Source organism: Synchiropus splendidus, chromosome 15 (genome assembly GCF_027744825.2).
Source record: "Synchiropus splendidus isolate RoL2022-P1 chromosome 15, RoL_Sspl_1.0, whole genome shotgun sequence".
Lineage (NCBI taxonomy): Eukaryota > Metazoa > Chordata > Actinopteri > Syngnathiformes > Callionymidae > Synchiropus > Synchiropus splendidus.
Genome location: NC_071348.1, coordinates 4,303,749 through 4,317,345, shown reverse-complemented (window position 1 = coordinate 4,317,345; position 13,597 = coordinate 4,303,749). Strand labels below are relative to the sequence as shown.

Genomic DNA, 13,597 nt, shown 5'->3' with positions numbered 1-13,597 from the left:
TTAATAATTAGGACATATTAATGCACAATTTGTCCGGTAGTTTGTATTCACTTTATACCATTAAACTTTGAGTTTTGCATCTCCTAAAAGCCACATCATAATTTAAATGTTGCGTCACTTTACTGTGATTTTCAGGAAACGGAAAGTTGCGTTCTGCTTTGTAAATATTGAAAAAGATAGATGAAGAAAAACTATTAAGACATGTTATTACATCACAAATATAAATAATAAATAAATAAGAATGGAGTTGGGCAAGATGTGCTGTGATAAAGTGCATAAAGTTTGCTATCTGAGTAGCTTCTTCATTATGCAGCTGCACTTCCCATCACATGTTCTAAGCTCAGCTGTTGGTGATTTACGAATTGTTGTCCAGGTGACTGAATAACCGCGTCAATCATTTTCGTATATTGTCAACACAATCTGAGGAATCTGCCCTGTTTTCAGGAAACTGTAAAAGCCAGTGAACAATGGCCGCCCTGTGAGAGGCTATTTGTTATTAGGAGAGCAGCAATTGGCAGCTGTCGAGGTTTACATTTTAGCAGTCTCTCTGTCACACACTGGAGCAGAGAGGGCAGACATTGTCTAAGAGGACCGTGTTCCTCGCCTGAGGGATCGCCGTGATCCTGCCTTGAACCTCTGCTGTCAAAGGCCCGGGTTATGGAAAGCTGCAGGTTTGAATTGCTTAGCATGTTTGCGCTTGCTTTAACCCCGTTTGCCTCTGAACCCCTGGTCCCCCCTCCTCTGGTGTTGAAATTCTAATATACCTGGAGAATTCCTCCCTCTTGAAATCCAAACTCTGGACCCCTAATCCGACTCCGCGCTCACATCAGGATGTAGTTAATGTAAAGCGTAACCAAATTTCCTCCGCTAACATCTATATCAAATTAGTGCCCCGTCGGAGGGAAAAGTGGGGTTCGCCGCTGATAATTTGAGCTTTTAAATAATTCACAGAGCTGATGGTGAAACACTTGACGGACTCACATGGTTTCACTTTATCGGAAATATGATGAAGTAATCGGCCCTTATGAAAAGATAATGAGTCAATGAGTCAGTTGAGAAAAAGTCCCTGTCATGCAGGTCCAAATTGCTACTAATCAAGCCATTGGATGATCAGACTCCTAAATCTTTGGGGGGCATTTTCATCCCTGTCATCATCAGACAGCATCATAGCTATAACTCGGAGAGACCAAGTGAGGAGCACAGATTTTCCCCAGAGATTCCTCCTTCAACTGTTCCACTCATGGCTGAGGGAGGAGGCCATAGTGCAGACCCAGGTGAAGCCTGTGAGTCCTGATCACTCTGGCGTGACCGGGGAACAGGACGTTTACCTGCCAGACTTCCACCTTAAATATCTGTCTTAATCCAAACCATCTGGCACCGACTGGAGAGAATATGTCTCTCACTTGTCCAGGGCTATATAGAGAGTGAGATCTGGGCCTTTGGCTGCTGCCCCCACGACCTTTTCAGAAACTTTCTTCTCAAAACTGAAACCTTATTTTCGAAAACACCACGTCAGGAATAGAAGGAGTCCGTCAGTTGTTGCCGAAATGTTCCTCACTCGCTGTCGTGGTGATGCTGAGGTCATGTTCCGCTCCCTTCTTTTCTCGCTTGTTCTGTTTTCCTTAAATCCATCCTCAAGATAAACTCATGAATGACGAGTCGATGGCAGAAGCCAGCTCCCAGAACTGGATTATGGAAGGTTCTGAAACCTCCAGCAAGTCTTTCCAGAAGTCCACAGTTTACATCACATGGCTTTTCATTATGAAGTCACTTTGATTTTTAAAGCGCTCTAATACTTTCCATCATTCTTCGCCTGCTATGATTTCATCGTTGTTGTTGACCAGGTGAGGGCTTCGGGGGCCCGCTCTGGAGTGGACTGGTGACAGTTGGGCTCCCTGACAGAGAGACCCTGTCCAGACCCTGTTCTGCAGGCTCAGTCATGAAGCACAGCTTGTTAGGAAAACAGCACTGCTTAGCATAACACAATATTTGAGTGTTTTGACTGCGCTTGAGGAAATAGTCTGTATCCACCAAACAACACACACGGCGTACCTGTGACACATTTGTAAATTGGTCTGTCGCACACACAGATGTTTGTTTTACGTTCAGAGTCTCTTATTGTTGATATAAATTTGATGGGTGCTGAACCACTTCACTCTGATCCATGAAGTTTTAAGGCTTTTACTCAACATATATGAGACAGCTGGTGGGATTGTGTAATATTAGTCCTGCAAAGGAGAGAATGAATGAAAATGAAGAGGCAATTTAGCAGTAGTTATCAGGGAGGAACACACATGACACAGGAAAGAATTAAAAAAATCACTTCATTCTGATAGTTACCACTCTGCCATCACAAGTTTTGATTAATGCTATATACATTTAATAAATATCTATCTGCAAATCTATAAATTGGATCAAATAATCATGCTCATGAGAAATATGCACTTTGTGTATTAATATTCAAGTTTTATTATCAGACGGCTGAAGCCACTGAATGAAAGAAGCGTATCCAAGTCAAGGTTTGGGGACTAAATAAGGCCCCCGTGGGTGATGTCACGTGGTCTGTGAGCCCTTAAAAGACAGGTGGTTGGCTAAGCATTAAATGCAATATATGTTTAAGCAAAACTTGGGTATCCCCCGCCACCCTTTGTCACTGTGGTTGATGCTGCTGGAGTCTGGCAAGCTTCCACTAGAGCGTAGCGGAAGTGGGGGGCCAGTTCTCCTAAAAAATTGCCCAAGCTTGCTCCACTCACCTTCATTGAGTCTTTCACTTCTGCTCTCACTGTCAGAAGTTTCCTCGGCCACCAACAAGTGACCAACATCGTTCAGATGCTGATGCAAGCCTGAGCCATCTAGTGATTGAAATGACTCCTATTTAGACGCCTGGAGTGGAAGGCTTTCTCTGCACTCTAATATCAGGTTTTGGGTCGTGAAATATTGTCCTGTGGGCCTCAATTGGCCCGCAGGCTGTACATTTGAAACTAGCGCTTTAAAGAAAATAGAAATTAATTTAATAAAACCATATAAATTGACTAATAGGCTGCAATTTCATTGACTAAGCAAGTCATAACAAGAGTTCTGAGTTGTGTGACAACAACTATTTGTGGCTTATGTTGACTTAACTTTGGTAAACAAAATAACATTTTCTGACAAACACAAATGTGCGACCGTTGATTCATACTGTAGTTTGCCAAGTTTGCCTCAGCAACCAACAGTTCCCTCAAGCTCTTATTCAATAATCAGAGCTTTATGGATCATGATGATGCTGCCAGTGTTATCATATCTCCTGCTCCGAGAGGATAAATAAAGCGTTTCCTTTATGTGCTTAACACATGTTGGGATGTGAGCCAGGAAGTGTGTGAAGTCGTGTTTATCACTCTCCACTCAAGAATCACAACCTTGACACAAGCGCTGCACTAACATCCAAAACGACCACCATAAAGAACCAACATGGCAGAGATATATAATTTTGCGTACCTGCTGATTTGTTTTATGATTTGTATTACCCAAAAATATATTAAAAGAAGCGGACGGAGGAACACTGCTGACGGCTCTGGCATCTGTCACTGGGTGGAACACTGCATACTCTGTGCTCACAAAGACCTCAAGTTCCATTCCAGGAAATACACTAAAGCACCTATTTAGAAAGATGAAATCATATTTACAAATGTAGAAGTGCGTGACTTGAAAAACATTGTAGCATTTAGAAAGAGGAGTGTTGGTCAACCAGCCAAAAAGACATCAGGCGTCCGGACTATATTCAAAGGCACTATCACTGCAACTCCCCTCTGAGATGACCCCTGCCTGCCCCCCTTAGTCACTGGGGTTCACTGCAGCTCCCCCTAATGGGGATTGAGACACTCTGTCATTTACGATTCATAACCTTGCGCCACCGAAGTTAATTTCTCAGTTTCTTCCTGGCAACTGAGATACACACAGAAGAATCTATTAAATGCTTACTTCAGCATTTTTCTAAAGCATTCTATTTGAAGGACTTAATAAATACAAAATTGCCGATGGCATAGTTTGTCGTTTTGATCGGCCACTCACGATGATGTCAGAATGCTCGTATCGGCCGCGGCAGCCCCAGTCTGTTCTCATTCCAAAACCTTTGTATCTAGCCCTTATCTTCTAGTGGCTCTGGTCTTGGTCTCAACTGAAGTGGTCTTGGTCTGGTTATGAATGTGAATCTATTTTTAAGCTCAATTATGTCGACATATTTATTAATTTAAACAGTATATATGTTATTACTGGGAGAAAACCAACACTAATAATGGAGCTGTGGAGGAATTGGCTTACCGTATTGGCTTTAAATACTAATAATATTTTCAAGAAATCATCTGACCGACTTCCCTTTTCCTTTGAATTACACTCTCACGGAATTCTCTCTAATGTTATGTTGCGTTACATTTACAAGGAAGTTCAGTCGGGATTCGCCAGAAACTCAGGGCGAATGAAAGCAAGAATGAATTCCAACGTTCCGCTCCCTTCTGAGGAATTAAAGACTGATTTTCTGAATGTTTGCGTGTGTTGCTACATCAGTGTGAGGAGAAGAGTGAAATCTGAGCTCAAATTTGACTTGTGTGACTTGTGTGTTAGCATTATTCCTCGTCAGTTCTTTACAAAGAGTGATGATTCAAAACTCATCACAGTCTCAGTCAGATTCTGGCTTTGACCTACTTCGAAAGGTAAGACTGCAGAACACCCCGAGCATCATGTCTCCTCATTAGAAAGGTTGTTTTAAGGAACATTAAGAATGCATTCAGTCTCAGAAGAGCTGTGATCGGTTCAGAAAAATAACACAGGAACAATAACACCCAGGAACTAATGGCTCTTCAGAGCGCAATAAGAAGGGCACCAGGATCATATGTTCCGGATTATGATCTGATCCATCAATCTTTTGAAGCTCAGTGATACTACAAATGCTAAAAAATGGCATCCAATTGTATATATGAAGCAGCAATAGTATTGTCCATCTTTCATCTTGAAGGTCGTGAGTTTGAAGAGAGTGAACTGGTCCAAATCAGCCCATTGTTACAGCAGCTCTTGAGTGGGCTGCATTTATGAGGCAGCAAGTGAACACTTTGTCCTCAAAGTCGATGGTCTATCAAGACAAATTAACCAGCATAAGGATCTGAGGGCTCAATTTTGGTGTCTAGACAACTGGGCCGAAGCATCTGCAGAACTGCTCGCGGCCCATTGAAGGAGGTCGAGGGAAGGCAGAGTGCTGAACTGGCACAGTGTGGCCGAGGCTGTTAGCACTCACTTGTGTGTAGGAATTTGAGCGTTATTATCTGTACCATTTTAAAACAAGAATATATAACTTTGTCTTTCACACACGTCCTCTCATTGTGTCTTCTGCAGTTTTATATGAAGTTGACAAGAGTGATGAACTCGGACCAGGAAAGGCCGTTCATATGCAACGCTCCGGACTGTTCTCAGGTGAGTGCACAGATGCTTGTAATGTGAAGAGGCGTCCGCATGAGCCGACCTGAGGAGTAGATTACCGACCCATGGGTCAAGACGAAACAAAAGAGCCAGGAACAAAGTGAAACTGTAAATAATGCTGCAAGTGTTAAAATACTTCAGCGGCACAGATGCTCTTTAAATAGCCATTGTTGCTTTTTCAAAACAGCGATTTCCCACGGAAGACCATTTGATGATACATCGACACAAACATGAGATGACCCTCAAGTTCCCCTCGATCAAGAGCGACAACATGTTATCAGGTGAGTTACATCCACGCGGACTTGGCAGGGAAGGATTTACAGGTGCGTGACTCACGCTCAGACGCACTCGTCTATCATCTGCGCACTCCGTGGCGTGTCTATTCCAGTTGTTTACGGCGGTGTCAATCAAACAAGGCACGCAGACAACTTAGTGCACTCCACTTGTGCATATTTAACCTGTAAAATGAAGAGTGCACATGTAGTTTTGATTTTCTGGAACTTTTTTTTACTTCGAGACACATTAAGAGTTTAGATCACCAGAGCCTTACACAGTTTCTTGGGTAGCACAAACTCTGGCAGACTTTTTGTCTCTTAAATTGTGTACAGGTGTGTGTGTGAATGAATGTGACCTGTCCAGGGGGGGTCCCCCAGCCTGTGGCCCCAAGTTACTGGGGGGCAGACCACACCCTTCGTGGCCTTTATCTTGTGATAAGAAAATAGCTTGTCGAACTGCAACATACCTTGGCCCCCATTAGTGCGACTCTCTTGTCGTCAGATCGAAACTCTAAACGAAATTGTACTTTATTTTTAAATCATCATGACTATTTGGATTTCAAAAATAAATTGCTGGTTATTTTTAAGGTCCCTATTTTAACTTTTCTTTCCCCACAGTTAGTAGTAGTAACATTGAAACTGAAAACTGAACAAAAAATAGCCAGATTTTTGTCCCTCAAAATAAACAAAGTGGAAAAAAACAAAAATATCACTTTTTTTCTGGCAAATTACATTGTTGCATGTACTTACTATTTTAGTTAAATGTAATACTTTTTCTTCTGTTGTTTTGACTCGAGCAACCCTTTGTGAATATATAGTCTGACTATTCCAAGTGATTGTTGCCTACTATTTAGTTTCACCATGATGCTATCCACTTTGTGTCTGTAAATATTTTGGCACCAGGACGTCATATCCTTCATCTTTCTAATACATTTAGTTGCAACGCCTGGGACTGAGAACTGCAGGTGGTCAGTTGCTGTAAAATAGAATAATATGTGGCACAATAATCTGTTTGGACTCTTGCCAAGGTCGCTTTGGTAACCCCCAATTGCCAGCCAGGAAAAAGAAGTTGATGAAGAATTGTGAACTAGTGAGTTGAGCTGCAGTTGAGTAACACATTCCTGCCACACAGAAATATAAACTGCTGCAGTTGTTCCTCAGAGATTGTGTCTTCTCCATTATTTACACTCGCTGGACGGCGGGATCGTATTTTCTCGGCCAGTCGTCCTTATCACTGCAGAGTTGCAGCTCTCGCCATGTTTCTTTTGCTGTTCTACAATGACGCAGAGGCAGACGTTGAGGAATAGTAGGACGTAAATAAAATATGTTTTAATTTCCTACCAGTGGACAGACTTATACCTTCACCCTTCAGCTCGATATTTTTCGTTCGTGGCATGCGCCTCTGTCGACGCTCGGTCCTGCCTGAGTGCATAAACATACCATGAAGTATGCTTTTAGCTTTTGAAACAACCCTGATCCCCCAATCGCCTTCAACTGTCTGTAACCTGATCCATGTGCGCCCCCCTCAAAGTCAAGTTGAATACCACGGCTTGCCTGAGCTCAACGAGTGAGACCCCCGCTTGGTAGGTGGGATCTGCACTATAGCAGCAGCAGAGTCTGTCAGCGGCGACGTCTCCCTCTGCATCGCAGGTCCAAACTCGCTTGGTGTGGAGTCACTGGAAACACATGCCCTTGGTTTTACTGTCATCGATGAAATCAAAAATACAGTGTGGTACACCACCAGTCTTAAGGTTCGACACACCATGTCATATTTGCACTGCAGATTCTCATTGAAGGCATCAGAACTACTGTTTGAACAGATATGGAGTTATGTAGTAAACAAATAACTGGTTTATTTCTTCAAGTTTAAGAAAACAGCCACCCTTTATTTTGATTTACTGCTTTGTACATTCTCAGCATTCTCGTGATGAGCTTCATAAGTTTGTCACCTGAAATGCTTTTCCAATGATGACTCCATCATGAAGCGAATTAAGAGGGGTTTGCAGCTGTCAGCAAAACAATGGTGACTACTTTGTTTATATTTTACGATGAATTTAAGTCATCCAACATAATGTGGTATTCTGCTGCAAGTAGTTTGTTACTATGTAGAAAGGAGTAAAAATAAAGGATGAACACAGGATGAGAAGGTGAGTCAAACTGTTGACTGGCAGTGTAAGTTGATAAAATATCATAAAAGAATGAGGTGAGTCTCTAGAATCATCTTTATTGATATCAAGTTGGTAAAGCGCCGTGGCTTCATTAGCATAGCAAGCTAGATGCAGTTGTAATGATAGCAAACTGAGCTGCAGCTCCTCTGTGTGTGAACTTTGGCTGAGGTCCCTGAGATATATGAACTGCTGGACAGTTTACTAACACAGACTGACATCAGGTAAAGTCAATGTAACACTGTGTGTTGCCATGGGCTGTTTATAGTATTCACAGCTTTTCCAGACCACAGAAATAACTAGTTGGGTCTTTGTTCTTCATTCTACGTTTCGTTTGTTCTACGATTGCAAAATGAGCCCCTTATAACAACCAACAACAAAATAACAATCTGATCATGCAGTTTTTTGCAAATTTAAACAGGAAAATGTCACTTTTTTAAAATGTATTTTGACAGTATTTTACTCCATAATAAAGGGCAAGTTTGTGTACATTTGTTCTGTTTTCTACATCAAACAATACAGTCTTAAAAAATATACATTTGGTGTGTTCGAGGTAAAAGTTAAATAAAAAACGTCCTGATTTTTACTCTACGTTAATGTGTACTTTTTGCTCTCCAGACCAGACGCCGACACCGACACGCTTCCTGAAGAACTGTGAGGAGGTGGGACTGTTCAGTGAGCTGGATTGTTCCATCGAGCAGGAGTTTTGTAAAGCTCAGGAGGAAGAGGACACGAAACAGGTACTGTGTGAACAAAGCCTCAGGTTGAAATGGGGTGAATCCAAAGCCACAATCACCCACAGGGCTCGGGTCATGTGCTTATGAGCTGTTATCTGCCGGATCATCATTCATGTCAGTGAAAGTGGCCCACACACTCTGAGCTGATTCAAAACACCCAGTGCTCATCACACGTGTCTGAAACTGCAGTCTAGCCTTTTATAAGCTCACATCTCAGGACTGTGCTCTCCAGACTCTATCCGTCTTGTTGGCATTGACTGACAGGGATAGCAGCTGGAGATTTGTCAGCCACCACAGGTGAGGAGAGGAGAGATCAAGTTCTCCACCTGTAACTTCAAACAGCTCACCACCGGTCTGTGCTCCAGCGGAGTCGTATTTCCTCCCAGACATTAAGAGTGACCTCCTGAGACGTCCTCCGAGGCAACAATGGCAGACCCAGCCAGACATTCACACGTCAAAGCTGCGACTTTTCACAAAAGATGTGCTCATTAATGCATTAAAGATCCACCTCAGAGGCACCTGAAACACGGGTGCTTGTTTAACCGCCGCGAGGCAGACTGCTTATCTAGTGTCTGCAGAGATGTACCGTGTGTGCGTCCTGTAAGCTCTTAGTCTGGGTTGTTCGGGTCTGGAGCATGTCTGTGCTCAGGTCAGCGACATCCATCCTCCCCTGTGCGCGTAGTTTATGTTGAGAGGCTTTGCCGAGTCAGCAGGAGGCGAGTCAGAGCAGAACTCCCAATGAGACAGAGACAAAGGATTTAGACAACATGCATGAAATGGATTTGGTGCAGAGTGGTTCAACATTTTGTAATGTAATATTGAAAAAATACATGCTTTGCCTTGGGGACCAGTGTATTTAATATTCTTTTTAATCAGAGTTTTATTAATTGAATTGAATCAAAAACAATTTCTGAAAAAAAATAGCAAACAAATAACAAAACAAACAGTTTTTTAGCCAAGCAGCCTGCGACACCACAAACTCTGCCTTACTGTGCTTAAAAGTTCATATTTACGAAGTGTACATATTTGGCTGTTTTGCTGGGGAATTTGCGTCATCACAAATAATGTCAGTAAAACAAACAATCTGTCCTGCAACGCACACGGAAACAGAAAGTTTCTCAGTCAAGGTGGGGACGTGGAGCCCGAGGCCAAACAGTTGTGTGTGGTGAAAGAATGGACTCCTAACTGCTCTCCTCTCCTCCTCGCTGCAGAACATTGCACTTCACAGCCAGTCGGGCCAACACCAGCAGTCCCACACGCGGATGGGCAACCACGACACCAGCATAGTGATCCAGCAGGCCCTGCCTTCCCCTCAGTCCAGCTCCGTCATCACTCAGGCCCCCTCCACCAACAGGCAGATAGGGTGAGTGACTCCGTGATGTTACCATCCTTCTAATCTGGAGCTCACCTCCCGGACCAATCCCCTTCATGCGTCATATAAAACAGTAGTCTCCTGTTTCGGTGGCGTTTGGCTGGAGATTCACGTCTTGCTGTGCAGCCGGTATTGTCCCACAGCACAGCATACCAAAGAGGGTCCCGCGGGACAAGATGAGGTCATTGTTGAAGCTGCAGCCGTGAATGCTTTTACAGCGGTTTAGCATTTCATGCTCTAAAATTGTTCTTTTTGGCAGTATGGGAATGGAAGCTCCAACTCCGGTTTCCCAGACCCCTTTGTACCGTGACGCCGCAGGTGTTTCATAACAGAGTGGAGCAACCTGCCGGTCTCACCTGCTGTTTTTGAGTGGTTGAATAGATGCTTTTAAATGTGTTATCGTTGCATTGTTTTGGACCTATCATGCATGGCCGAATTGCTGTACCGTGATACAGTTCAGAGTCACTTTCAACAGCCTCTCAATGCAACTTTTGCTCAAGCCTGTCTCTGAAGAAACCATTAGCTTCCGCCACGTGTGCATGCTATTTAGAGCCCAATAACCTCAACAACCCCCAATCCTGTGCCAGGTCTTTGTTCCTACAAGCCAGACCGGTGGAAAGCGAGTCAGACATTGAGAAGGCTCGATGTTGGGCCAGTGCTGCTGCATGCGCTGTGGTTGTCCTGTGTAGATTTACAGCTTGAGGAGCTTGTGAATATTGGATGGGAGGCACATCACTAAGCCTGACTGACACCCTGTCAGGCTCTTTGTCAAGGACAGGGGTGGAATTTCATCTGGTCGGAGGACCAGCAATCACTGCTAGTAACAGAGACTTCGCTGGGTTGTCTTCACCTGACGTTCCTGTCATTTAGGCTCGTCACCTCGCAGAGACACGCAGCTCCTGTAATGATCCCAAATATTTCACTGATTTGCTGGAAAACCTGTAGTTTTGCCGCTTTAAAGTGCACGTGGCGCTTACTCGACCCAGTCTGGGAATTCCCCGAGCCGCTGTAAGACTTGATGGCCTTGCTGAGGTGTCATTTGTTTGGCGAGCACCTGACTCATGTGGGGTGTGAGTAGATTCACACGGCACAAATGTTTTCTGGAAAGGTTCACATCAGCAGGAAAACTGGTCAAGGAAAGCCCTTCGTTGATGAATAGAGCTTCCACAGGAAACCATTAAGGCCAAGCAAAGGCTCCCTAGGCCGGTCTCTCCACAGGAACTTCCTACATGCTCCACAATCTGGACACTTCACAGGCGGACTCTGCTCCGTCCTTGAGAGAGTCGCACAGATGAAATCAATGCACCACTCTCATCCAGCCAAATGTAAACCTATACTCATCATTGCCTTCCAGAGGAGGGATTTCAGAATAAAACGCAGAGCAATACTGCTTTAATCTTACATCCAGCTGCTTCCTGAGATTGTTCTCCAGCTCTGTGCATCCACTGAGGTAGAATAACAAGTCATTTTCATTGCAGCGCCATGTTTACTAAAGAGCTTTGAGGCTTGGAATCAATTAGGATTGGCTTTCCTCATGTCCATTTACTTTAGTCTTGAGCTCGGCCTGCAGCTGCGAAACCTGAGGACCTTGCTCTCCCTCTCATTTTTCTCTCCGTATCAGAGTCCCGCAGCACGGCCCATTGGGATCCTCTCTGACACAAAGCAGTGTTTAAAACCAGGCACATGAAACAGCCTGGAGATCTTAATGTCACGGCTATCATTAGCATACAAAGGCCAGCGGTGCCCGACCGATTTGAGCACTCTCGCCTTGTTCAATCATAAACACATGCTGCTGAGCTGTGTCTGAGCTAACTGTGTTGGACCTTGCTAGCCAACCATGTCACATACAACATTGTAGCTGTAGTTGGGTGGAGGCGCAAGTTTGTTTTTTTCGGCCATCTGAGAAACTCCAGTTGTTTCCATGACGCAACCAATCAGCTCAATGGCAGATGGCGCATGCTAAATGCTAATTAGATATTTAGAAATTTGGCTGTGGGAGCGGCAGGTGCTTTTATTTAGACGACCACGACGGTTCAACTGACATGGGAAATCATATCACAGATACTTGCCATCAAATGACTTTTGCACGGTGCTATTGAGCGACAGCCCCAAATTCTGTTGATGCAACCAAAGGCAAAGTTAAGCTCCTGGTTTAAGTTGAAAGGCGACCCAGTTTGTTTAGATATTCCTTTCAAAGGTCAAGCATCTAGGTGCTTCTAGTTTTGTTGCAGGCTCAATTCTCAAATTTAGATAGATGTGACCTCCAAGAGGGTCATCCTTTCAACAGCCCTGGTTTGTCTGTCTGTGTTCAAAATAACTTGAAAAGTTATGGGTGGATTTGGATGAACCAATGACTCAATTTTGGGAGAGATTTTGATCATTCTGTAGCCATCAATTCAGGTGTCCACTACAGGTATACACATTTTGCTTTAGGATTTGCCACCATCATCACTGTAGCCCCAGTTCGATTCCTGTTCAGAGTGAAGTTGTAGTTGAGGGAGAGTTCTAATGTTATTTTTAAATAATCATTACTTCATAATTCTTTTGTACTTACTTGAATCATAGCCTCCATGGAATCTAGCGTAATGTTTCTCTCTATCAATGAGAAGTAACTCAGAACTAGTCCACTTGTGGTTGGTATTTCTGCTGATGAAGGAAGTGGAGCAAAAGACTGTTGAGCACGTTTGGTGACTCATTTCTCAGTTACTTAAAGTTTCTGTAAATCGTGAGGTTAATGTCTGTTTTTTTTCCCATCATCAGGATGGACGCTTCTTGACAGCAGCTGTGTTACCCTAATAGAGCATCAGTTTCACAGTGGAAAATCATTCTCATAGAATGTGTCTCTATGTGCAAACTTTGCCCTCATGAACTCTACATTTTAGAGTTTTATTATTGTTTGTGTTGGAGTGGATTTGTAGATACACAGAGGGACGTCCATCTTCAGAGCATGACTTCTGCTACAGCCAACTATTTGTGAGCGTTTATGTCCATAGTTGCAGGTGAAAAAAAGCAAACAATGAAAACATCTTGACAGAAATGAAAGGTATAGAGTGTAATTGGTTGCAAACAAATGGAAAAAAAGTGAAAAAGAGGGAATGCAGGATGTACATCTGACCTGAATTAAGATGAGCTCATTGTGTACTGCGTTGGGTTTAATAGTGCGTTAGTCGAGGAACGCCCAGACTCTGTTCCCCCTCATTCCAGTGGGGCTGTGTCATCCCTGCCCCGGGGCCACCACACATGCAGCCTCCTGCAAAAGCAACTCACACACAGTGACGTCTCTCACTGCTCCGGAGAGCTTTGGGATCACAGTGTTGGGAAGTGTGGAAGAGGGGGATCAGAGGTAGACTGAGGAGAGGAAGAAAGGGATCAGAGGTGGATGGGGGAGAGGAAGTCGGGGGTCGAAGAGGAAATCAAGGCTGCTTAGAGCCAAGGAAGGCTAGAGGAGGTGCGCAGGCATGGCGAAGTAGAGAGACTTGTCTGCACAAAGAAAGGAAGAGATGGATCATGTTCGGATTGTAGCGTGGCATCATAAGAATGAAGTTGTGAGGACTGAGATTATGCAAGAAATTTTACAACGGAAAATATGTGTCAGCCAGA

General features: G+C 43.8%; 1 protein-coding gene across 6 annotated transcripts in view; it reads left to right on the top strand.

Moving 5' to 3' along the window:
- Positions 1-13,597, top strand: part of creb5b (cAMP responsive element binding protein 5b) — a 45,136-nt gene that overhangs the window by 6,130 nt on the left and 25,409 nt on the right. For 5 of the 6 annotated variants that reach the window (XM_053844147.1, XM_053844146.1, XM_053844143.1 and 2 more), the window contains 4 exons: positions 5,365-5,442; positions 5,636-5,729; positions 8,507-8,628; positions 9,837-9,988. In XM_053844147.1, the coding sequence (XP_053700122.1) occupies positions 5,365-5,442; positions 5,636-5,729; positions 8,507-8,628; positions 9,837-9,988 (446 nt within the window). Of the gene's footprint in view, positions 1-636; positions 672-5,364; positions 5,443-5,635; positions 5,730-8,506; positions 8,629-9,836; positions 9,989-13,597 lie in introns of those variants that run through there. The other variant, XM_053844145.1, reaches the window with a different exon arrangement.